A 23,291-nucleotide genomic window follows, 5' to 3' on the forward strand; every position below is an offset into this window, starting at 1 on the left:
ATGTTCATTTTCTTGGAAGATAGGGAGTTTCCGCTCTTATCATATAATACCTTTTAAATAGTGAATGAAAATTTAAAGTTCTTACATAGTGTCTCAAAATTAGTGGAAGAGAAAGGACAAAGAAGTGAATGAGTAGGGGGAGAAGACCCAGGATACCTACCCCTGCTTCACTCTGAGTAGCTCCCATTTTATTCATTTACATGTTTGTGGATTTGGCGTAGGATTTCTTTAGAGAAAGAAGATTCACTGTTAAAAAGAGGGAAAATCAAAGTCATAATAAATCACATCCAGCTCGTGTTGTGGCCTTAGTAGTGTGCCAGTACAGTGGTCACAGTCTTCTCAGAAAGAGAACAAGCTGGGGGAAGGTCAGACATCCTCCATAAGCCTGGCTTCTTATCCTAGTCCTGCCATAAACCAGAGCGGGGATTTGAGGCAACTTATTTAAAATGCTCCAGAAATATTTTTATATGAATTAGTTGAAGTATTTCATCACTTGTAAGGTAAACTGACTTGTAGAAATAGAAAAAAATTAATTGTTCTTAAGCTTGTTTAAAGGGTAGAATAACTGGAAATCAAGTACTCAATGGAATACCAATATGGTGTACTATTGATATATTTAATTCAATCCTATGAAGTAGGAACGGTTTTATTAACAGAAGACATATTATAGCTGTACAAAGTAAAGTCATAGGTTTCCCAGCCCAGAGGTCCATCAACAGTAAAATAAATAAATACTCCGTATTAGCTGATCTTTTTGGTCTCAGGACTCCTTTATACTCTTTAAAAGTTAGATATTATGCCAACTTATACTATTGAAACAGTCCAGGATTTGCATGCCAATCCGCCATTTTCACTGGGTGACCACTTAGGAGGTGAAAGCATTTATAAGTCAAGTAGTTTTATCTTAATGTAGGATATATTGGGGGAACATTTTACTTAAAATTACAACTTAATAGACAACTAGTATTGGTTATTTGAGTTGATTGGCCATGTAATTTACATCTCTTTCCTAACTTCCTCCACTATACCATTTGCCAGTTTTTCAGTATTTGTATGTAAGAATTTTAAAAAGTAACATAATTCTTTACATTATAGAAATAGAAGAATTGCCTCCAATTGATCATGGCATTCCTATTACAGACCGAAGAAGCACTTTTCAGGCACACTTGGCTCCAGTAGTTTGTCCCAAACAGGTAAATTTACTGTGTCCAGTTCACTTGGATGTTGTTTTACCAAAGTAATTCAGGCAGATGGTTTTGCAATAATATATTTGTTTTTGCTTTTAATTTTCATTCAAGATAAAAATTATTTCTGATTTTTCTACCCCCAAAGCATTGGGAATCATGGAATATTTATTTCTGTTGATGACTGGTTTCAAAATTATATGCAGACTCTGATTAGGGCTTAACTAATGGATTTTCAAAGCAGAAAAACCCATTGTGGTGGTATAGAAAATTATGATGCTTACTAACTTGTTAAAAAATCATTTGTCAAAAAAAAATCATTTGTCACATCACATGGGAGTTCTGTAAAACCTGGCCTGATTTGTTGTTACCCAAGTAGGGGGACAGTAGACGGACTGGTTGAGCCCAGTCTTTCCAACCTGAATTCCTTTTCCTTTCAGCTTTCTGGTTTTAGGTGACCTGATAGCCACCAAAGGATGTCATTAGGGAAACTTTTCAGTCAAAAATGGTATGCATAGTTCTTTGTCTTTCTCAATCTCTTCAGCAAAATTGTTTTCTTCTTCCTTCCTGCTATAATCTACCCTAAACTTTATGAATGTAAGACACAATTTCAGTATACCTATGAAGTTAAATTAACCAGAGAAGTCTTAGAATAAGCATCAGTCTTCTTCCCTTTTGTCTCTCCAAGTTCTTCTAAAGCCCTATGTATAGGAATATAATTTTTTGCACCAGGTTGCCTTTTAATTCTGTTAGTCTCTGGAAGAGGAAGTTCTTTTCTTCCTTAATTTGTGGTTGGGATAAGAGCTTCTGGTGCAAGCTTCTGAGCTGTTCTCTCAGAAACCCTGTTTTGCCCTTGGCCATTACTTATATAATCTTGTTGCCAGAGTCCTTAGACATTCTATTCTGAATCTCTTCATCCTGGATCCCTTTTCCATTTCTGATTATAGTCACTTAGACTTACAGGATCATAATTTGTTAGAGCTGAAATAAATCTTAGAGGTCAGTGTCTACTTATTTTACTAATCAGGAATCTGAGTCTGAGAAACGCAAGATAGCATCATTTCTGATCCAAATTGGTCTCCCCATCTCTAACTCAGTCTTCCTTACCTCCAGTTTCATCCGTGCCCCATTGCCAACTACTTTTCTGGAAGATCTGACCACGTGTCACTCTTCCTCCACATACTCAATAATCTTTGCTGATTTCCTTTGGCTACAAGGAGAAATTCAAATACGTTATACAGGACACTTTGTGATATGACCCCGCTTTAATCATCTGATACATCTGTCGTTACATTCATACTCTAAAGGCAGAGCTACAGAAAACTGTTGGTCACTTTCTGAACCTTTCTTTTTTATGTCCCTGCTAAGGTTGCCAGGATACCTACCTAAATTGGAATTTCAGATAAACATTCTTGCATAGGTCATCAGTTCAGTTTAATTCAGTTGCTCAGTCATATCTGACTCTTTGCGACCCCATGAATTGCAGCACGCCAGGCCTCCCTGTCCATCACCAACTCCCGGAGTTCACTCAAACTCACGTCCATCGAGTCGGTGATGCCATCCAGCCATCTCATCCTCTGTCGTCCCCTTCTCCTCCTGCCCCCAGTCCCTCCCAGCATCAGAGTCTTTTCCAATGAGTCAACTCTTCACATGAGGTGGCCAGAGTACTGGAGTTTCAGCTTTAGCATCATTCCTTCCAAAGAACACCCAGGACTGATCTCCTTTAGAATGGACTGGTTGGATCTCCTTGCAGTCCAAGGGACTCTCAAGAGTCTTCTCCAACACCACAGTTCAAAAGCATCAATTCTTTGGCACTCAGCTTTCTTCACAGTCCAACCCTCACATCCATACATGACCACTGGGAAAACCATAGCTTTGACTAGACGGACCTTTGTTGGCAAAGTAATGTCTCTGCTTTTGAATATGCTATCTAGGTTGATCATAACTTTCCTTCCAAGGAGTAAGTGTCTTTTAATTTCATGGCTGCAATCACCATCTGCAGTGATTTAGGAGCCCAAAAAAATAAAGTTTGACACTGTTTCCACTGTTTCCCCATCTATTTGCTCTGAAGTGATGGGACCAGATGCCATGATCTTAGTTTTCTGAATGTTGAGCTTTAGGCCAACTTTTTTACTCTCCTCTTTCACTTTCATCAAGAGGCTTTTTAGTTCCTCTTCACTTTCTGCCATAGGGGTGGTGTCATCTGCATAGGTCATTCTGATAATAAAAATATTGTGGTTTATCTGAAATTCCATTTCAACTAAGTGAGAGTCACTCAGTCATGTCTGACTCTTTGTGACCCCATGGACTATGTAGTCCATGGATTTCTCCAGGCCAAAATACTGGAGTGGGTAGCCTTTCCCTTCTTCAGGGGATCTTCCCAACCCAGAAATTGAACCCAGGTCTCCTGCATTGCAGGCGGATTCTTTACCAGCTGAGCTACAGGGAAGCCCAAAGACACTGGAGTGTGTAGCCTATCCTTTCTCCAGCAGATCTTCCTGACCCAGGAATCAAACCCTGGTCTCCTGCATTGCAGGCGGATTCTTTACCAACTGAGCTGTTAGGGAAGCCCAAAGTGAAAGTTGCTCAGTCATGTCCGCCTGTTTGTGACCCCATGGGCTGTACAGTCCATGGAATTCTCCAGGCCAGAGTACTGGAGTGGGTAGCCTTTCCCTTCTCCAGGGGATCTTCCTAATCCAGGGATTGAATCCAGATCTCCTGCATTGCAGGCAGATTCTTTGCCAGCTGAGCCACAGGGGAAGCCCAGGAATACTGGAGTGGATAGCCTCCCCTTCTCCAGTGGATCTTTCCGACCCAGGAATTGAACCAGGGTCTCCTGCATTACAAGCAGATTCTTTACCAACTGAGCTATCGGGGAAGCCCCCAGTTAAACTTAAGCATTGTTTATTTCTTCCTACTAAATCTGGTCCATTTGTACACGCTCTTTCCTCTGAAGAAATGACTTCTTCTTGCCCCACCCTACTCTTCTATTTTGATGCAGAATTGTCACTTACCTTTCAAGTTCTGGCTCTTGTTAGGTCCTCTCTGAACCTTATTTCTTCCAGGGAGAGTTTGGTTTCATAAATTTTGAAACATACCATTACTCTGCACCTCTCACACTGGTAAATTTTCAGAGCCATTTCTAGAAATTCTCATATTCTCATTTAACTTTCTCTCTACAGTATGGGGAAAATTTCTTATATGCAAGTACCTTGGACATGGTTACTGCTCAGATTATTTCTTGAAAACTGGTGCTCAAAAATTCTAGAACTGTTTTTTTGTACCAATTAGAGTAATTCAGTTTTTGCCCCTAAAATGAGAAAACTTTGGAAATGGCTTTTTCAAAATGTAGTTGATTCTTTAAATAACTGTTAATTTCAGTTCAACAGTATGTATATCAATATTCTTTAAGATTTTTTTTAGCATTTACAGAGCAAATAAAAAATATATATCAGTTTATTTATATTGTTGCTGCTTTTAAGGTGAAAATGGTTCTTGCCAAATTGTATGAGAATAAGAAGATTGCTAGTGCCACCCACAACATCTATGCATACCGGTAAGTGATCATCAATCACTGCTTCAGGAGTGTGCAGTTTGTAAAAAAAAAAAAAAAAAAAATGGGGGGAACAGATCCATGATTTAAAACAAACAAACAATTATGTGTTTTTTTTCCATTGTAAAAGTAATCAGATCAGATCAGATCAGTCACTCAGTCATGTCCGACTCTTTGCGACCCCATGAATTGCAGCACGCCAGGCCTCCCTGTCCATCACCAACTCCCAGAGTTCACTGAGACTCACGTCCATCGAGTCAGTGATGCCATCCAGCCATCTCATCCTCTGTCGTCCCTTCTCCTCCTGCCCCCAACCCCTCCCAGCATCAGTCTTTTCCAGTGAGTCAACTCTTCGCATGAGGTAGTTGAAGTACTGGAGTTTCAGCTTTAGCATCATTCCTTCCAAAGAAATCCCAGGGCTGATCTCCTTCAGAATGGACTGGTTGGATCTCTTTGCAGTCCAGGGAACTCTCAAGAGTCTTCTCCAACACCACAGTTCAAAAGCATTAATTCTTCGGCACTCAGCCTTCTTCACAGTCCAACTCTCACATCCATAGATAATCATGTGTAAAATATTTGGAAACGGCAGGAAAAAAAGGAAAAGTTAACTGTTCTCTGCCATTCAGTGTAACTGATATTGTGAAATGTTTTCTGTCTTTTCTATTATGCAAAGTTTATTTTTTAATGCTTCATTCTAGTATCCAGGTTTTTCCTTAATATAACAAAAGCATTTTTCCGTGTTGTTATATTGCTTTATAAACATTATTTTAATGGCTTTATCATATTTGTTTGAGGTTCCATACTACAATTTATTTAACCATTTCCTTTTTGTTTTAGTTTTTCATTTTTTAAAACTATTACAAAGAATTGTCCTGTGAACATCTTTGTATACTTTTTAGATTATTTCCTCAGGATAGGTTCTGGTTATTTCATATTCTTTTTTGAAATGAAACAGAAGTAGTTAAAAAGGAAAAAATGAATAGATTCCTGGAAGTAGAATTATCAAAAAATGTGAACATTTTTGAAATTCTTAATCCATATTACCAAATTTTTTCTGAAGTTTTTTTTAAACCAATTTATGCTCCCATTAGCAGTGAATTTAGAGTGCTTCTTTCACTACACGTCTTTGAGTATGAAGGTTTTATACAAATCTCTGCAAAATTTGTTGTAAAGAGATGAAGGGTGTATTTTTTAAAATATTCAAATTTATACAGACTTAACATAGTTTAGGACTAAAATAGATCAGAATATAACATAGGAATTCGATGTAAACTTAAAATGTGATTGAGACTATCTGTAAAATTTAGGCTATCTAAAATTCAGAAAACTCAAAAAAATTTATCACTTTTGATTGGGGAGTTTTTAATATTACTAAGTCACATCCCGTTAAATGCCAGATCTTCCAAAAACCTATTTGTTACATAAGTCCCTACCTATTAGAGTATCAGGGTATATAATTTTGGTGTTTTAGTGAGTTAGGGTCATCAATAAAAAGGAGAGATTAGTCTGTGCTTGCTCTCAGTGGTTAGAATGTGCTGTAAAAGTGTTAATAGGTACCATTCATTTAGTTTGCATCTTTATTGAGTGCCTACTCTGTGCACTCAATTTACATGAGTTAATTCTAATTATTTAAGTGATTGTGCCACTGTAAAAAGGTGAACTCTTTCAAGATCACATCATCGTTAAGTGGTAGATCTGAATTTGAGAATTTAATGCTGTTTATCTCTATTTTATTCCTATTAATACATGGCTGTGTGGCTGCCCCTTCAACAGTCACTGGACATGATATTGATTTTAAGTTATCTAAAAGTTAAATAATGTGCCAGATAGTGTATTTCAAGCCCCAGGTTTAAGTACTTGAGTATTTTTGCATATTGATGGTGATCAGTTATCACTTTTCACAGATGTCAGCTGACTGCTTGTAGCAGCCCCTCCAAGTCACCCCCTTATGTAATTGGTATTTGGGAATGAAGGAGCTTAGCTTGTCAGAATTGTGTGTCAGAGAAGACTAAAAAGGCACAAAGTGGAGGCTTAAAGGACTCCATGGGGAGTTAAAGAAATAACTTGAATGTGGTGCATGGACTTTGTGTTGTGTGTTTTGAATGCTTAGGGTCCTTTTAAGGTTACTTCCTGGTTCTGGGGCTGTGTTCCTGCTTTGGTGTTATGGGGCACTCTTCAGGCCATTGGTCCACACAGGTATTGGATGCCGTATCATTGTCTTCCTGGCATGGGAGGAAAGGGTTAGTGAAAATGTCCATGGTACTTCTTTTTAAAATAAAACAAAACCTAACAGTACTGATTTATATAGTTAAATTTCTTCTTTTGTTCCTTAAAGTCAGTCCCTGACTCCTTTTTACCTTAAAGTTGCCATATAAAATTTTAATAGTACTAACTTTCTTTTCTTGAAATCAGGCCAACTCTAAATAATAGTAGAGCTTGGTTCAGAGTGTGTGTGTGTGTGTGTGTGTGTGTGTGTGTGTATGCATGCGCGCGTGCTCAGTGGCTTCAGTCTTAGCCGACACTTTGTGACCCCATGGACTGTAGCCTGCCAGGCTCCTCTGTCCGTGGGATTTTCCAGGCAAGAACCCTGGAGTGGGTTGCCACTTCCTCCTCCAGGGGATCTTCTCAACCCAGGGATCGAACTGGGCAGTAAATATTTACTGAGTAAATGAATGGATATATGGATTGGTGGATAGATAGATGGATTGGTAGATGGAAAGATGGATGAATGAATGAATGAATATGATTGGTATAATAAAACTAATAAAGTTGATATGGTGTATAGATAAGGTAGTGTTTGGCTTTTTATCACAATAGCTGGAAAGATATCTTTGCTATATTTGCCTAGTCCTAGATAGAATATTACTATTTGTAGGGGCCTAAAAAATCCACTAGATGGCATATCTTAACTGGCACTCTTTTCTTTTTATACCTCTTACTTAGTTGCCAAGCTGATTCAACTACAGTGTAGCCCTATTTATCATCCCAGATGCTAACTTTCTAGATAATTTAAATGGGTAAAAACACTGTGACTTATTTCTGATACTGATAACTATCCAGGGGGAAATTATGGAGAAAAATAAATCTTACAGTCCTTATAGTGGGGAAGATAAATGCTTCATGGCTAGAATAAGACGTTAGAAAAGTATAAAATATTGACTTAGGTTGGTTTTATCACCTCCATCTTTTTTAATGTACTTTTTGTCTCCTTCACTAGAGATTAGGCTCTCTGATTACAGTATACCACCTGTTTCCTTTATACCATTGTTAGTGCCTCTTATGTGTAATGTTCAGACAGCTGACTCTCAGTAAACGTTTTTTAGTGACTATTCTCTCTAATCTCAGCTTCAAGATTAAAAGAAGCAGAGAGTGTCAGATGTGTAAGCTCACTTTCTGAAATTGTAGCATTTCTGATTCAAAGGAAGTACCCTTGATTTTAGCTTTTCGGAATATAGAAAGGGAAGCATATTGGATAGTAAATCATCAGTGAAAATACAACCAATATATATCAAGAAAGATTTTTTAAAATAAATATGCTAATTTTGGAAGTAAATTAATGGCAACAAGTATGAAGGGGTATAACTTTTATTACAGTATTTCAAGGTTTCCAAGTATAACACTGTGCTATGGATTTCTAGAATATACTGTGAGGATAAGCAGACCTTCTTACAGGACTGTGAGGATGACGGGGAGACAGCAGCTGGTGGGCGTCTTCTCCATCTCATGGAGGTAAGTGTGAGTTAAACCCTGTCAGTCCTGTTCTGTGAGCCGTAAAATTCCTCAACCAAACAGAGCTCCATTTAGGAATAAGTCAGTCAGTTATATGATATATAATGAGCCATATTTGGTTTTATTAGTAGATAATTTTTAAACATTGATTGAGAGATAATTTTGACCACTGGATATGGGGCAGAAAGCAAAAGGTTGATAACTTGTGCTGTGCTTTCAAGCTGTTCCAGTGATAGACAATAGAAGATTATCTACAGCTCTGGAAAAAGTTATCCTTTTTTCTTCATGACAGTTTCCTCTCCTCTGTTTTCTCTGTTCTGTCTTTGTAAAACTCATATTGGTTGGATATTGGACTTCTGGGTAGATCCAGATGTTTCTTTTTTTATTAAGTTGTCCATTTCATTGCTTTATGTTCTGAGACATTTTCTTGACTGCCTTCCAAAATTTCTGTTGAATAAAAATTTTTTTTTTTAGCAACCATATTTAATTTTCAGGAGTTCTTTCTTGTTCTCTATTTTTCCCTTTTCATAGTGTGCTTGCTGTTCTGCTTTTATGAATGCAGTGTCTTCTAAAATTTTTCTGTGTATACTAGAGTTTCTTTTTTCAGATGTTTCCTTCTTAAATTTCTCCTTGTCCATTTTAGTTTATCTTGTCCTTTCTCTTTCATGCTGCTGGATTTTCTTCATCTGTCTGGTGATCATTGATTGTTCATTAATTTTAAGAATGGATTGTTTTTTTTTCCCTAAAGTAGCTGCTGTAGTTTCTTCTGCCATTGGATGTAGTGGTTTGTTTTCTAACCAGGGCCTTCCCTTAATAGGAACTTTGTGGGGGTCAGGCCTGTAGACTGGTGGGCTTCCTGTTAAGGGCAACATTTGACAAGTGTCAAACTGTGGCAGAGCTTGCCAGTAGGCAGCAGCGATTACTCATACAGCCTCAGTTCTATCTAGCAGCTTGTGCAGAAGCAGGTTTTGTGTTGCTGTTTGACGTAGGAGTAGAAACCTGCCTAAGCTCAGCTATTCTGGTTGAAGTTACCAAGCACTGGAACCTACTGCATGGCCTCCCTTTCACTCTGACTGGTGGCCCCCAGGTTTGGGATTTGAGGACACTGGAGCACAGTGATTGTTTTCCAGATTCCCTTCTCATTCTAACATCTGTGCCCTCAGTTGTTACTAATCTCACTCTGCTCACTCATGGTTATGCCATTAAAGTCAGGGAGAAATTTTATGTGCAATTTTATATGTGTGTGTATATATATTTTTTTCATTTTTCTTTAGAACTCACATTTGTCCTTGTCCATATCTGTACATAATTATGCTTCTGAAAAATAACAGATTTTGAATGTGAAAGATGTCATGGTGGTGGTATCACGCTGGTATGGAGGGGTTCTGCTAGGACCAGATCGCTTCAAACATATAAACAACTGTGCCAGAAACATTCTAGTGGAGAAGAACTACACAAATTCACCGGTAAGTGGTTACTGATACTGTATCTAAAGAGTGTCTCACTATTGCCTGTGAGATTGAAAGAAAAACATGAAAAAGAAAATTAAGAGTGAATTAGAATGAGTGACGTATATTGGAAGAACCATTGAACTAGGAAACTAGAGGCTTAGGTTGACTCATGTGATCTTGGGCAGATTTGTTCATCTCTTCAGACCTTAATTTGGTAGATTCATGGGGTTTTATAAAAACCTTAAGACCAGTCAGTTTCCACTCCCTAAAGTTGAGGCCTGTAGAAGTTGTAGCTAATGCTACAGTGAACTGGATGGTCTTTAAACATCCGTAAAATTCTAATATTCTATGTTAGTGTCAAAGTATATCCCCTTTCCCCTGGCATGCCTTTAAATGCCTTCTTCCTTCATATTTTGAGGTTTTTGTTTCACATTTCAGATACATTTATATCTAATTCATTTAAATTTTGCTGCCTTACTTTGGAAAATACACAATAGATTAAAAAACATTAAGGGGAATTCCCTAGGGGTCCTGTGGTAGGACTGTAGGCTTCCACTGCAGGGACATGGGTTCAGTCCCTCAAGCTCTGCAGCATGGACAAAATATATATATTCACAGAAAATAATAGAATTCTCCAGGCAAGAATACTGGAGTGGGTAGCCATTCCCTCTCTAGGTGATCTTCCTGACCTATGGTCTCCTGCACTGCAGGCAAATTCTTTACTGTCTGAGCCACAAAAGTAAGCTTATAAATAATATTGAAATTACTCAAATATAAATCTGTGAGATAACTGAGATAAATGTTTTCTTTGATTATCCTTGATAGTTTTGGAAATATTAAAATAGAGTGTGATAAGTGAAAGAGCCCTGTAAAACGGAAAGATGATACATATGGAAGTAATTACACTTTCACTATTCTGCATATTCTGTATGACTAGATTTAAGATTCCTAAGTGTAGGAATTTAAGATTCCTAAGAGCTTCCCTGGTGGCTCAGAGGTTAAAGCGTCTGCCTGCAATGCGGGAGATCTGGGTTCGATTCCTGGGTCAGGAAGATCCCCTGGAGAAGGAAATGGCAACCCACCCCAGTATTCTTGCCTGGAGAATCCCATGGACAGAGGAGCCTGGTAGGCTACAGTCAATGGGGTCACAAAAAGTCGGGCACAACTGAGCGACTTCACTTTCACTTTTCAAGTGTAGGAAGATACTACATTAATTTACATCTTTTTCAGGAGGAATCATCTAAGGCTTTGGGAAAGAACAAAAAAGTAAGAAAAGACAAGAAAAGGAGTGAACATTAACATCTGAAACTATATGAAAGGTTAATTTGCATATAATTACATACAAATTCCACGGTCATCCAAGAATATATTGTGCAGAGAGAGAATCCTGGACTGTTCAAGTCAGCCAATTCATTGTGAACACCAGCATATTTTTTGTTCTTTGGTTATATCATCTGCCAAAATAGAGAACTTGTGATATTTTCATGTGTTTCAGGCTGATTCAGAAGGATTAATTTGAAGTTAATCACCACTGCATCTAATTTTAGAAAGGTAACAGTTGCCCAGGGAAGTACCTGAGTTAACTGTCCATTTCATTACATGTCAAGTGCCTTTGTTAGGTGGGGAAGAAGTGTCTCTAGAGGAACATAAATACCTGATTTCTCGTCATTGGGATTCTCATTTTGTTAAGTGAGTATTACCTTTTACTGCTCTTTATGGTTTATTGGACTAGGGGCTCATTGAAGATTGATCTTCAAGAGTTTCTTCTTGTAATTTTAGTTCATAAGTCTGTCACCTTTCATCTTATAGTGTTCATCATGGCGTAATGGATTAAGTGAAAATCCAGGAGTATACACCTGCAGTTAATGTGCTGAAGTGATAATTCATCTAACAGATTTGTTAGCATAAGTGTTATGCCTCAATTTTCTGTTGCAAATTGGTGTTTGTGAATTTTCAAAGTGATTTTCTAGTCTCTACTTTTTTGTTTAATTCTTGTTCTGTTAAGCAGTAAATATGGTGTGCCAGTAGTCTCCTCCCACCGCTGAAATGTATTGGTGTAATAGTCTGGTTTCTTCGAACAACCTGGAAGTACTTTTCTTGTGATCTGCATTGAGCATTAGAACTGTGCCGCAGCTGCGCTAGGTTACCGGGACATTTATGGGATGGCAGAGAGGTGGCAGACGCCGCTGGTGCGGAGCGACGGTGTGCTGCAGTTCTGTGCAGGCGGTGCACTTTTCCTAGTCACACTCCAGCTATCTTTCTCAACTCCATGATTTGTGGAGAGAAGGAACGAATCTTTGATGGGAGAAACAGAGAAAATCCCTCTCACCCCCCCCCCCCCCATTCTTATAAAATCTTCCTTTCATCAGTTTTTTATAAAAGTTGCTTTTTTCATTTGCAAGTTGTACAATTTACCACTACTGCTGCTGCTGCTGCTAAGTCGCTCCAGTTGTGTCCGACTCTGTGCAACCCCATAGACGGCAGCCCACCAGGCTTCCCCGTCCCCGGGACTCTAGGCACTTAGAAAATAAATTTATCTGTGAGATATTATAAGTCATTAACTATTCCCTTTCAGATAATAGTTGTAAGCAACTATTAAAAATTATTAGTTAGTCACAGATTTGCCTGAAATTCTCTTCCAAAGAGGGAACAGAAATAAGGAAGCGGTGTGGAATGGTGCTGGAGCATGGAAAACATCAAAGAAAAGTGGACACATTGTTTTTTTTTCTATTCTCTAATGTTTGAATTTTAGGAGATCCAACATCTTGACTTGGTATTTTTAATTAGAATTTAGTAAACTGCTTTACTCTAGAAAGGATTCTGAGAGGTAATATCTAAATTACATTTGTCGTCAGTGTGTTTAATTGTTGTAACCCATATTTATTTAAAACATTTACCTCAAATTCCATGAAAAAGTATGTTTTATGTATTAACTGTTAAAGAACTTAAAGGCTATTAACATTAAAATGATTTCACAGTTTTGGCCTGTCAAAGAAGATAAAAAACAGTAAGAACTGGTGCTACAGAAAAATGTGAGTTAATTTTTCTGCAACACCAAATTTGAATTTCTTTCTAGCTGTTTTATCTAACATTTATTTAGATCTTTATGCTGCTGCTGCTAAGTCACTTCAGTTGTGTCCAACTCTGCGACCCCATAGACGGCAGCCCACCAGGCTCCCCCGTCCCTGGGATTCATCTTTATGGAAAACCTTTTAATCTCTGATCCCATTTTCCCTTACTTAACAACAACAACAACAACAACTTATTTTTGCTTCTTTTATTAACCACATTTTCCAGACTAAAAAAACCCTAATATCCTTTGCCCAAAGTCAGCTGGTAAAAAGGAGAGATCCAGAAGTCCCCAGTTACGGAACCTGAGTTATTTCACACTCTTCATTATGGACCCCTAACTAGTTATAGTATCCTTTTGTCTATTTAAAATTTTTCTCGATTAGAAGGTTTCCAAATTCTCCAAATAATAATTTTCTATAGCTAGATCTATGCTGTGGCATATTTTATAGTATATTGTGTGAGTTAAAAATATTCTCCATATGCCAGTATGAAAGAGCCAGTAGCATCTACTTTTTAAATGGAATAGCAGTATGATTTGGAGGTATATATCATGATACAGAGCCTATTTGAAGAGAAATTATATCAAATTGATCACAACCAAGAAAGAATAGCATGAAGCAGATACTGTTTGGAAGGCAGGTAAAATTTATTGTGAAAAGTCTATAGCCACTTGTAATTCCACTGTCTAGAGATAACGTTATTAACATTTGGTATGCTTCTATTTTTTTCCTATGCATGATTTTGTATATATGGCTATTTTTCTTTCCATAAAAATGGTATTAAACTGTATATACTGTTTTGTATCTTGCATATTTCATATAGAGGTATATTGTTAACATTTTCCCATGTCAATAAATATTCTTCTATGGCTTAATTTCTTATGGCTTTGTCATATTCTATATTCTGGGTACATCAAAATTTACTCACCATATAGTAAAAACTAGTTTCCAATATTTAGGTTTTTTTCCAATTTCTCACTATTATAAACTGTTAAGAGTTCTGCGCCAGATATGGGGATGAAGACCAGATACATATTTCTAACTATAAATACAATACCACAACATGTAAAAACCATTCTTAACTCAGGAGGCAAACTATGGTTTGTGATCCATACTTTGCCAACCCTTCGTGCAGACCCAAGTAGAAAGAGAAACAGGCAGGTCAAAAGTATAATGCTAACAGATGAGATTTGGGTCTCTGGACCTAGAAAAAAATTTGTTTGTTTTTTCCATTTAACCCAGATTTTGAGTTGTGTACTGTTTAGGGGCATGATAAAGTTAATTCATATTATCAGGATGCACAAAATGGAGGCTGCCCCAGTGGCCTGTCCCATGTCACAAATCTAAACCTAAGTCAGCCTGGACTGTCCAGAAAGCCTAACTTATACCAATCACAACGCTCCAGCTCAGTTTAGTGAGCTTACCTTGCCCAAGAAAATAGGGCCTGTTCACCTTAGAAGGTAATTCCTGACCTCCTAGCCAATCATGCCATTCCTGCCTTGCCTCTTCTAATCCCTGTAAAAATAGCACTTGCCCAAAATCTCTCAGTAAGGGTGCTCTGCTGCTTGCCAGGCACTGCACTCCACCAATCCATGGACTGTTCTTCCTTGAATAAAGAACATCAAACTCATTACCAAGTTGTATTATTTTTGTCACTTGACAGCCAGACATACATCACAAGTACATGTTTCTAATCAAGTAGATTTGGAAGGCAGAGCTAGATTTAAATTTTGCTTCCACTGGGCATGGAACCATCTTGTAACTTGTCTGTTACTTCTTTGAGCCTTATTTTTCTCATCTGTAAAGTGGGACTGATAACCCTTCCTCAGGATTTTTGGAGGGTTGAATAAAATGAGATAATGTGTGAATTGTCACTAGTGTAAAGCTTCACACAAAGTGGGAGCTCAGTAGTTGGGTTAATATATTTTTGTAAAAAATCAGATTTGTCTGTAATCAGTAAGATCTTGGTACTGACACCTGAATATGCCACCCTAATATATCTCTGGCACATTGAGTTACTTTGAGCTGATTTTTTTTTTTGAAAACTGCAAACACAGCAGAAGCTCTGAAAACAGAGGAGGAGTTACCTTTTTGTAAGCGAAATCTACATTCATAAAGAAAATTTACATTAGAAGGGTGACCTATACCCCGAAGAGAGCTTTACCAGATAAAACTTTTTAACCTGAGATTTATCTACCAGCAGAGCAATTTTTGCTGAGAAACTTCCTTCTCTCACCTTCCTGTAAATTGCCTTTTCCCCACCCCGTACTCCCCAAATCTTTCCTTTGTATTTAGCTGAGGATGGTATTTAAAGTAGTGGCTTGGTCCATCTCAGAAAGTTTTACCCTTTTTTTTTCCTGGTTATCTCCGGTGTATACATGCAGCATAGTATTAATAAACTGTTTTCTCTTGTTAATCTGTTTTTAGCCAAGAATTCAGAATGGTAGAGGGAAAATCTGTTTTCCTCTCCTACACTGCAAAGGGGCATGAAAAGAGCCTCTAATGAGAGATGACGATGGCCTGAATTGAGTTACTAATAGGGGAAGTGGATGGAAATAAATGGATTTAAGGAGTATCGAGGAGGTAAATACTTTACTTTTTGGGGTTCCAAAATCACTGCAGATGGTGACTGCAGCCATGAAATTAAAAGATGCTTACTCCTTGGAAGAAAAATTATGACCAACCTAGACAGCATATTAAAAAGCAGAGATGTTACTTTGCCAACAAAGGTCTGTCTAGTCAAACCTATGGATTTTCCAGTAATGTATGGATGTGAGAGTTGAACTATAAAGAAAGCTGAGCACTGAAGAATTGATGCTTTTGAACTGTGCTGTTGAAGAAGGCTCTTGAGAGTCCCTTGGACTGCAAGGAGATCCAACCAGTCCATCCTGAAGGAAATCAGTCCTAAATATTCATTGGAAGGACTGATGTTGAAGCTGAAACTCCAATACTTTGGCCACCTGATGTGAAGAGCTGACTCTTTGGAAAAGGCCCTGATGCTGGGAAAGATTTGAAGGGGACGACAGAGGATAATATGGTTGGACGGCATCACCAACTCAATGGACATGAGTTTGGGTAGACTCTGGGAGTTAGCTATGGACAGGGAGGCCTGGTATGTTGCAGTCCACGGGGTTGCAAAGAGTCGGACACAGCTGAGCGACTGAACTGAACTGAGGAGGTGAAGTTGAGAGAACTTGGCATTAGATTTGAGGGCAGCAGGGAAGAAAGGAGTTAAGATGGCATTCAGGTCCTGACCTGGGTAGCTGGAGGTGCCATTTAAGTCTAACCTGGTTTTCTCTTTGGGAAGCCATTTCACTGCCACTTAGATGCCCCTTCATTGCTATTGGTCTACCACCTTACTCATCTACCCCTCAGGTTGTTGCCTACTGAACGCTGCCAGTTTGGGTGTGATGCTTTGGTTCTGTCTGGCCCAGATGCTTTAGGTTGGATGAAGGAGAAGCCAGACATCAGAGAAATTGGATTACCTGATGAGAGAACCCACAGAAACTTTCTTAAAAAGAAAAAGGGAAGGACTTCCCTTGTGGTCCAGGGGCTAAAACTCTGGGCTACCCCTGCAAGGGGCCCAGGTTTGATCCCTTATTAAGGAACCAGATCCCACGTGCCGCAGCTAAGAGTTCATGCGCCACAACTAAAGATCCTGCATGCTGCAGTTGCCACAACTAAAAAAGATTCTGCATGCTGCAACTAAGACTAGATACAGCCAAATAAATAAATATTAAGGAAAAAAAGAAAAAAGGGAATGATCAAATCAGCATTACGGGCTGATCTCCAATCAACATGGAGAATCTCTTTGGAGCCCAGACAGGAAAGTGAGTCATGAGACCAGCAGTGGTGTGCAGGAAGAAAGGCTGCTGGCTCCTGTACAGCTGTGATTCTCAACTGGTGGGCTGTGTGGGAAGGTGTGCATGAGAAATCCCAGAGGAGTCTTTTCTCCTTTCAGTAAGAAACACCACCATAGAGTCAAGCACAGCAGCACAGCTGAAGCCAAGGGGTAATTCAGATTTCAAATGGCAGAAATATTGTCAAAGAAGGAATGTTGGCAGGATTGAATATTTTGTCAGAGGTAAGACTCGACAATATATAGAAGGAAAACGCCTATAGGTTTGAACCAGATGTTTATATTGCATCATGGAAAAAAAAACAGTATAGAGCTCCAAGAAAAATAAGACTGTATAGTTATGGATAAAGTAGGCATCAATGTTGACTCTTATGTGGAAACTTTTTATTCTTTTAAACTCAATATTTCCCATTTATTATTTTGTCTATATCTGATTCCAGTATAAAAATACAAACTAATAAGACTCATTGGAAATGACACCAACAGCACAGGTGAAGAAAGACAGATAAATTGGATAACATAAAGAAAAACTTTGCATCAAAAGACAATCAAAAGAGTGAAAAGGTAACCTATGGAATCTGAGAAAATATTTGTGAATCATGTTTCTAATAAGTACTCAGAATAATATCCAGAATATATGGATAACTCTTTAAACTCAACAACAAAAACCCTGCAATCTGAAAATAAGCAAAGGACTTGAATAGATATTTATTCAAAGAAGATAAGCAAATGGCCAATGAGCACACAAACAGCTGCTCAACACCATTAATCATTAGGGAAATGCAAATCAAAACCACAGTGAGATCACACCCTGCACCCATTAAAATGGTTAGTAACAAAAGAATAAAACAAATGTTGGCAAGAGTGGAGAAATTGGTGGGAATATAAAATCATGAAGCCACTATGGAAGAAAACAGTATGGTGATTCCTCAAGAAACTAAACATAAAATTACCATATGATCCAGCAATTCCATTTCTGGATTTAAACACACAAAAAATTGAAAGCATGGTTTGGAGAGAGATTTTACATCTATGTTAGCACTACTCACAATAGCCAAAAGGTAGAAGCCACCCAAGTGTCCATCAACAGATGAAAAGAGACACAAAATGTGTTATATACACAATGGTATATTTTTCAGCTGTGAAGAGGAAGGAAATTCTAACATATGCTTCAATATGGATAAACTTTGAGGACATAAGTGGATAAGCTAATCACAAAAGGACAGATACTGTACAATTCTTATATGAGAGAACTAGAGTAGTCAAATTCATACAGGCAGTAAGTAAAATAGTAATTGAGAGGATTAGAGAATGGGAAGTTGGAAACAGGTACACAGTTTGGGGTTTCCAAGTTGAAAGAGTTCTGGAGATTGGTTGTACAACAATGTTAATATATACTACTAGTATATTCAGTTAATATACTACTGAATGGTACACTTACAAATGATTAAGATATGCAATTTTATTTTATGTGTATTTTGCCACAATTTAAAGAAATAGTGACAGGACCCTAAGTGGTCTAGAGTGGCAGTGGTTTTGTTCTAACTGTGGTGAAGTAACAAAGCAGGAGGGAAGAAAGCTGAAAGAAAACCCCAGTGAAAGGATGATAGCTGATGGAAGCTGGCTAAAGGCATGCGGCTGATGAATTTGAGAAAAAAATTCCCAACTGAAATAAAGGATCTGGGGAATTTCATTGGTGGAAGGGCCTACCTAACAGTTCATTTTTCTGTTATAAATTTATTGGGAACTTCTATTTATAGGAAATGAAGTGTTGATGTCACTAGAGTGCATGGGGCTAGAGCATCTTGTGAGATCAAGGAGAAAAGGTAGGTGATCAATCAGTCAAGCAGAATCTTGTAGACCCTGATAAGATCTTAAAAAGAGTAATATGAAACAACTGAAAGATTTTAAGCAGAAGAAGGGAACAATCAGATTTGTCTTTTAGAAACATAACTCTGCTTGCTTGGCAAAAAATACATTGAAACGTAACAAAAGTGAATCATGGGAAGCATTTAAGAGGCTATTGCAGTAATAGAGAGATTGTGATAGTTTGGACTAGGAATAATGGCAAGAGAGATGAAATAGATGGATTTCAAAGATATTTAGGAAGCAAAATTATAATCCAGTGATGTACTAGATAATAGGAGGAACCATTGGCATGGATCCATATTCTGATACTCTCATAAATACACCAGTTGGACTTTCTTTTCTTGGAGTTTCTCTGGTACTCCTATCCCTAGGATTTTGTGAGTTGCCAATGACACATGTTTGCCTTCCCTCAACACAATATGCCAGCAAATCGGGAAAACTCAGCACTGGCCACAGGACTGGAAAAGGTCAGTTTTCATTCCAATCCCAAAGAAAGGCAATGCCAAAGAACGTTCAAACTACCGCACAATTGCATTCACCTCACATGTTAGCAAAGTAAATGCTCAAAATTTTCCAAGCCAGGCTTCAACAGTATGTGAACCATGAACTTCCAAATATTCAAGCTGGATTTAGAAAAGGCAGAGGAACCAGAGATCAAATTGGCCAACATCCGATGGATCATTGAAAAAGCAAGAGAGTTCCAGAAAAACATCTACTTTTGCTTTACTGACTGCACCAAAGCCTTTGACTGTGTGGATCACAACAAACTGGAAAATTCTGAAAGAGATGGGAATACCAGACCACCTGACCTGCCTCCTAAGAAATCCGTATGCAGGTCAAGAAGCAACAGTTAGAACTGGACATGGAACAATAGACTGGTTCCAAATCAGGAAAGGAGTCCATCAAAGCTGTATATTGTCACCCTGCATATTTAATTTCTATGCAGAGTACATCATGTGAAATGCCAGGCTGGATGAAGCACAAGCTGGAGTCAGGACTGATGGGAGAAATATCAATAACCTCAGATATGCACATGACACCACCCCTTTGACAGAAAGCAAAGAAGAACTAAAGAGTCTCTTGATGAAAGTGAAACAGGAGAGTGACAAAGTTGGCTTAAAGCTCAACATTCAGAAAACGAAGATCATGGCATCCGGTCCCATCACTTCATGGCAAATAGATGGGGAAAGAATGGAAACAGTGATAGACTTTATTTTGGGGGGCTTAAAAAAAGTGATAGACTTTATTTGGGGGGGCTTCAAAATCACTGCAGATGGTGACTGCAGCCATGAAATTAAAAGATGCTTGCTCCTTGGAAGAAAAGGTATGACCAATCTAGACAGCATATTAAAAAGCAGAGACGTTACTTTGCCAACAAAGGTCCGTCTAGTCAAGGCTATGGTTTTTCCAGTAGTCATCTATGGATGTGAGAGTTGGATTGTAAAGAAAGCTGAGCACTGAAGAATTGATGCTTTTGAACTGTGGTGTTGGAGAAGACTCTTGAGAGTCCCTTGGACTGCAAGGAGATCCAACCAGTCCATCCTAAAGGAAATCAGTCCTGAATATTCATTGGAAGGACTGATGTTGAAGCTGAAACTCCAATATTTGGCCATCTGATGCGAAGAGCTGACTCATTGGAAAAGACCCTGATGCTGGGAATGATTGAAGGCAGGAGGAGAAGGGGACGACAGAGGATGAGATGGTTGGTTGGCATCACTGATGTGATGGACATGAGTTTGAGTAGGCTCTGGGACTTGCTGATGGACAGGGAAGCCTGGCATGCTGCAGTCCATGGGGTCCTCAAAGAGTCGGACACGACTGAGCGACTGAACTGAACTGAACTCAGGGATGACAAATGTTTGCCACTGTTTCCAAAACTAGAATATTATAGAATGTATATCTCACATTTTCTTTATTCGGTCATTTGTTGAAGGACAATTAGGTTGTTTCCATGTCTTGGCTAATGTAAATAACGCTGCAATGAACATGGGGCTGCATCTATTTTTTCCAGTTAATGTTTGCCCTTTTGTTCTTGCCCATACTGCCTACATTTTCTGACTAGAACTCTTAGTATATTCATGATAGTTGTTTTAAATTTCTGGCCTGATAATTCTAACATTCCTGCATGTTTGGCTTGGATGATTGCTGTCTCTTCAAATTGTCTTTTGCCTATTAGTACACCTTGTGATTTTTTTTTTTTTTTTCTTTTCCTTGAAAGGCCAGCCATGATGTACTGTGTAAAAAAACTGCTGTAAACAGGCCTTTAGTAATGTGCTGGTGAGGTGTGTATGAGGGAGAGGAAGTGTTCAGTTGTTCTGTGATTATTAGTAGATCTCAGTCTCTCAGTGAGCCTATGCCTCTGGACTATGAACTTTGCAAATGTTTCTCAAGGTTTTTTTCTTTTTTTTTCTCTGCCTCCCCTCTTAGGTAGGACAGGATAGCTTCAGTGGGCTGGAATTGGGTATTTCCCTTTCCCCATATCTGTTAGGGTTTGATAAAACCGTGGTAGATCAGGCTCCAGTTAACTTGTTTCCACTGGGTAGGCCTAGTTAAGAAGGACAGAGTGCTTGGTCATATTTCCCAGTATTTCCTTTCCCCTTCTCTTGCATGAGTGGGTTTTTCTGATATTTCTGTGGGAACCTGGTCAAGCTCCTGGAGATAAATCTCACAGTATTGTGGGTACCTCCCTGTGAGTGGATCCCCTTGGAGTTGTTTTTCTTAATTAAAAAAAGTTTTTGTTTGGCTGTGCCACATGCCATGAGGGACCAGGGATGGAACCTGAGTCCCCTGCAGTGGAAGCACAGAGTCTAATCACTGGACCGCCAGGGAAGACTCCTTCCTGGAGTTTTTAACTCTCAGAGTTGTCAACACTGATCCTCCAGCAAATCAATTATAGTTCAGGCTTTCTCTCCTGGCGCTAGTTCCCGTGGCATTTCCTGTTTTCAAACTCTGTTCTGCTCTGGTAACTTAGGGCTCTGTGTCTATCTATCTCTCCAGTTTTGGGGAGAGTGGTTTGCCCTATGTCCTTTCTCCTTTTATGAATTCTAAAAGAGTTTACTTTTTAGTCCATTCATTCTTTTACTTGGCAGAAGGGAGTGGCAACTTCCAAGTTCCTTACATGCAAAACCAGAAGTTTTAAGACCATGTTTGTATATATTTTTGTTGTTCAGTCACTCAGTAGTGTCTGACTCTTTGCGACCCCAAGGACTGCAACACGCCAGGCTTCCCTGTCCTTCACTGTCTCCTGGAGTTTGCTCAAACTCATGTCCATTAAGTTGATGATGCCAACCATCTCATCCTCTGTCTCCACCTTCTCCTCTTGCCCTCAATCTTTCCCAGAATCAGGGTCTTTTCCAATGAGTTGCCTCTCTGCATCAGGTAGCCAAATTATTGGAGCTTCAGCTTCAGCCTCAGTCCTTCCAGTGAATATTCAGGGTTGATTTCCTTTAGGATTGACTGGTTTGATCTCCTTGGAGTCCAAGAGACTCTTAAGAGTCTTCTCCAGAACCACAATTAGAAAACATCAATTCTTCAGTGCTCAGCCTTCTTATGGTCCAACTCTCACATCTGTACATGATTACTGGAAAAACCATAGCTTTGACTATACGGACATTTGTTGGCAAAGTTAGGTCTTTGCTTTTTAATACACTGTCTAGGTTTGTCATAGTTTTTCTTCCAAGGTGCAAGCGACTTTTAATTTCATGCCTGCAGTCACTGTCCACAGTGATTTTGGAGCCCAAGAAAATAGATCTGACTTGTTTAAATGTAGTCATAATGATTAGATTTGGAAATAAATTCTCTACTTAAGACTGTGTTAAATCACACTCTTCAGTCTTTTGTCTGTCCACTGTACTGCCGTGCTATTTTGGTTTTGTTTTGTAAGGGTTTGGAAGAAGCTACATTGAAGAAAACGTAATAGTAAATCTTCATGACCTTGGATTATATAATAGATTCTTAGATATGACACCAAAAGGACAAGCAACTAAAGAAAAATAAATAAATTGGAATACATCAAAATTAAAATCTCTCTGCTTCAGAGGACACTATTAAGAAAGTGAAAAGACAACACAGAGAATGGGAGAAAAATATTTGTAAATTGTAGATCTGATAAAGGTGAGTATTCAGAATATGTAAAGAAATCTTAGAACTCAACAACAAAGTAACAAACAACCCAACTGAAAAGCAAAATACTTAAATATACATGTCCCCAAAGACAAAATACAAATGGCCAAGAAGTACGTGAAAAGATGTTTGACACTATTAGACATCAGGGAAATGTAAATCAAATCCACAATGAGAAATCACTTCATATCCACTAAGATAATATAATAATTTTTTTAATGGAAAATAACTAGTATTGGCAATAATGTGGAGAAACTGAAATCCTTGTGTATTACTGATTAGAATGCAGAATGATGTAGCTGCCTTAGAAAACAATCTGGCTGCTCATCAAAAAGTTAAAAATAGAGTTACCATTTCACCAGCAGTTCTGTTCCTAGGTATAAACTCCAGAGAATTGGAAACATATGTCCACACAGAAACTTAGAAACAAATGTTATGGCAACATTATTCATA

General features: G+C 38.4%; 1 protein-coding gene across 5 annotated transcripts in view; it reads left to right on the forward strand.

The window, feature by feature from the left end:
- Positions 1-13,863, forward strand: part of IMPACT (impact RWD domain protein) — a 29,661-nt gene extending 15,798 nt beyond the window's left edge. Inside the window, exons 7-11 of one of the 5 annotated variants that reach the window (XM_025273144.3) lie at positions 1,141-1,193; positions 4,667-4,740; positions 8,376-8,466; positions 9,798-9,932; positions 11,148-13,863. In XM_025273144.3, the coding sequence (XP_025128929.1) occupies positions 1,141-1,193; positions 4,667-4,740; positions 8,376-8,466; positions 9,798-9,932; positions 11,148-11,216 (422 nt within the window). In that variant the 3' untranslated portion in view covers positions 11,217-13,863. Of the gene's footprint in view, positions 1-1,095; positions 1,194-4,666; positions 4,741-8,375; positions 8,467-9,740; positions 9,933-11,147 lie in introns of those variants that run through there. The other 4 variants (XM_006041828.4, XM_006041826.4, XM_044934434.2 and 1 more) reach the window with 4 other exon arrangements.
- The last annotated feature ends 9,428 nt before the right edge of the window (positions 13,864-23,291 follow it).

Source organism: Bubalus bubalis, chromosome 22, assembly GCF_019923935.1.
Source record: "Bubalus bubalis isolate 160015118507 breed Murrah chromosome 22, NDDB_SH_1, whole genome shotgun sequence".
Taxonomy (NCBI): domain Eukaryota; kingdom Metazoa; phylum Chordata; class Mammalia; order Artiodactyla; family Bovidae; genus Bubalus; species Bubalus bubalis.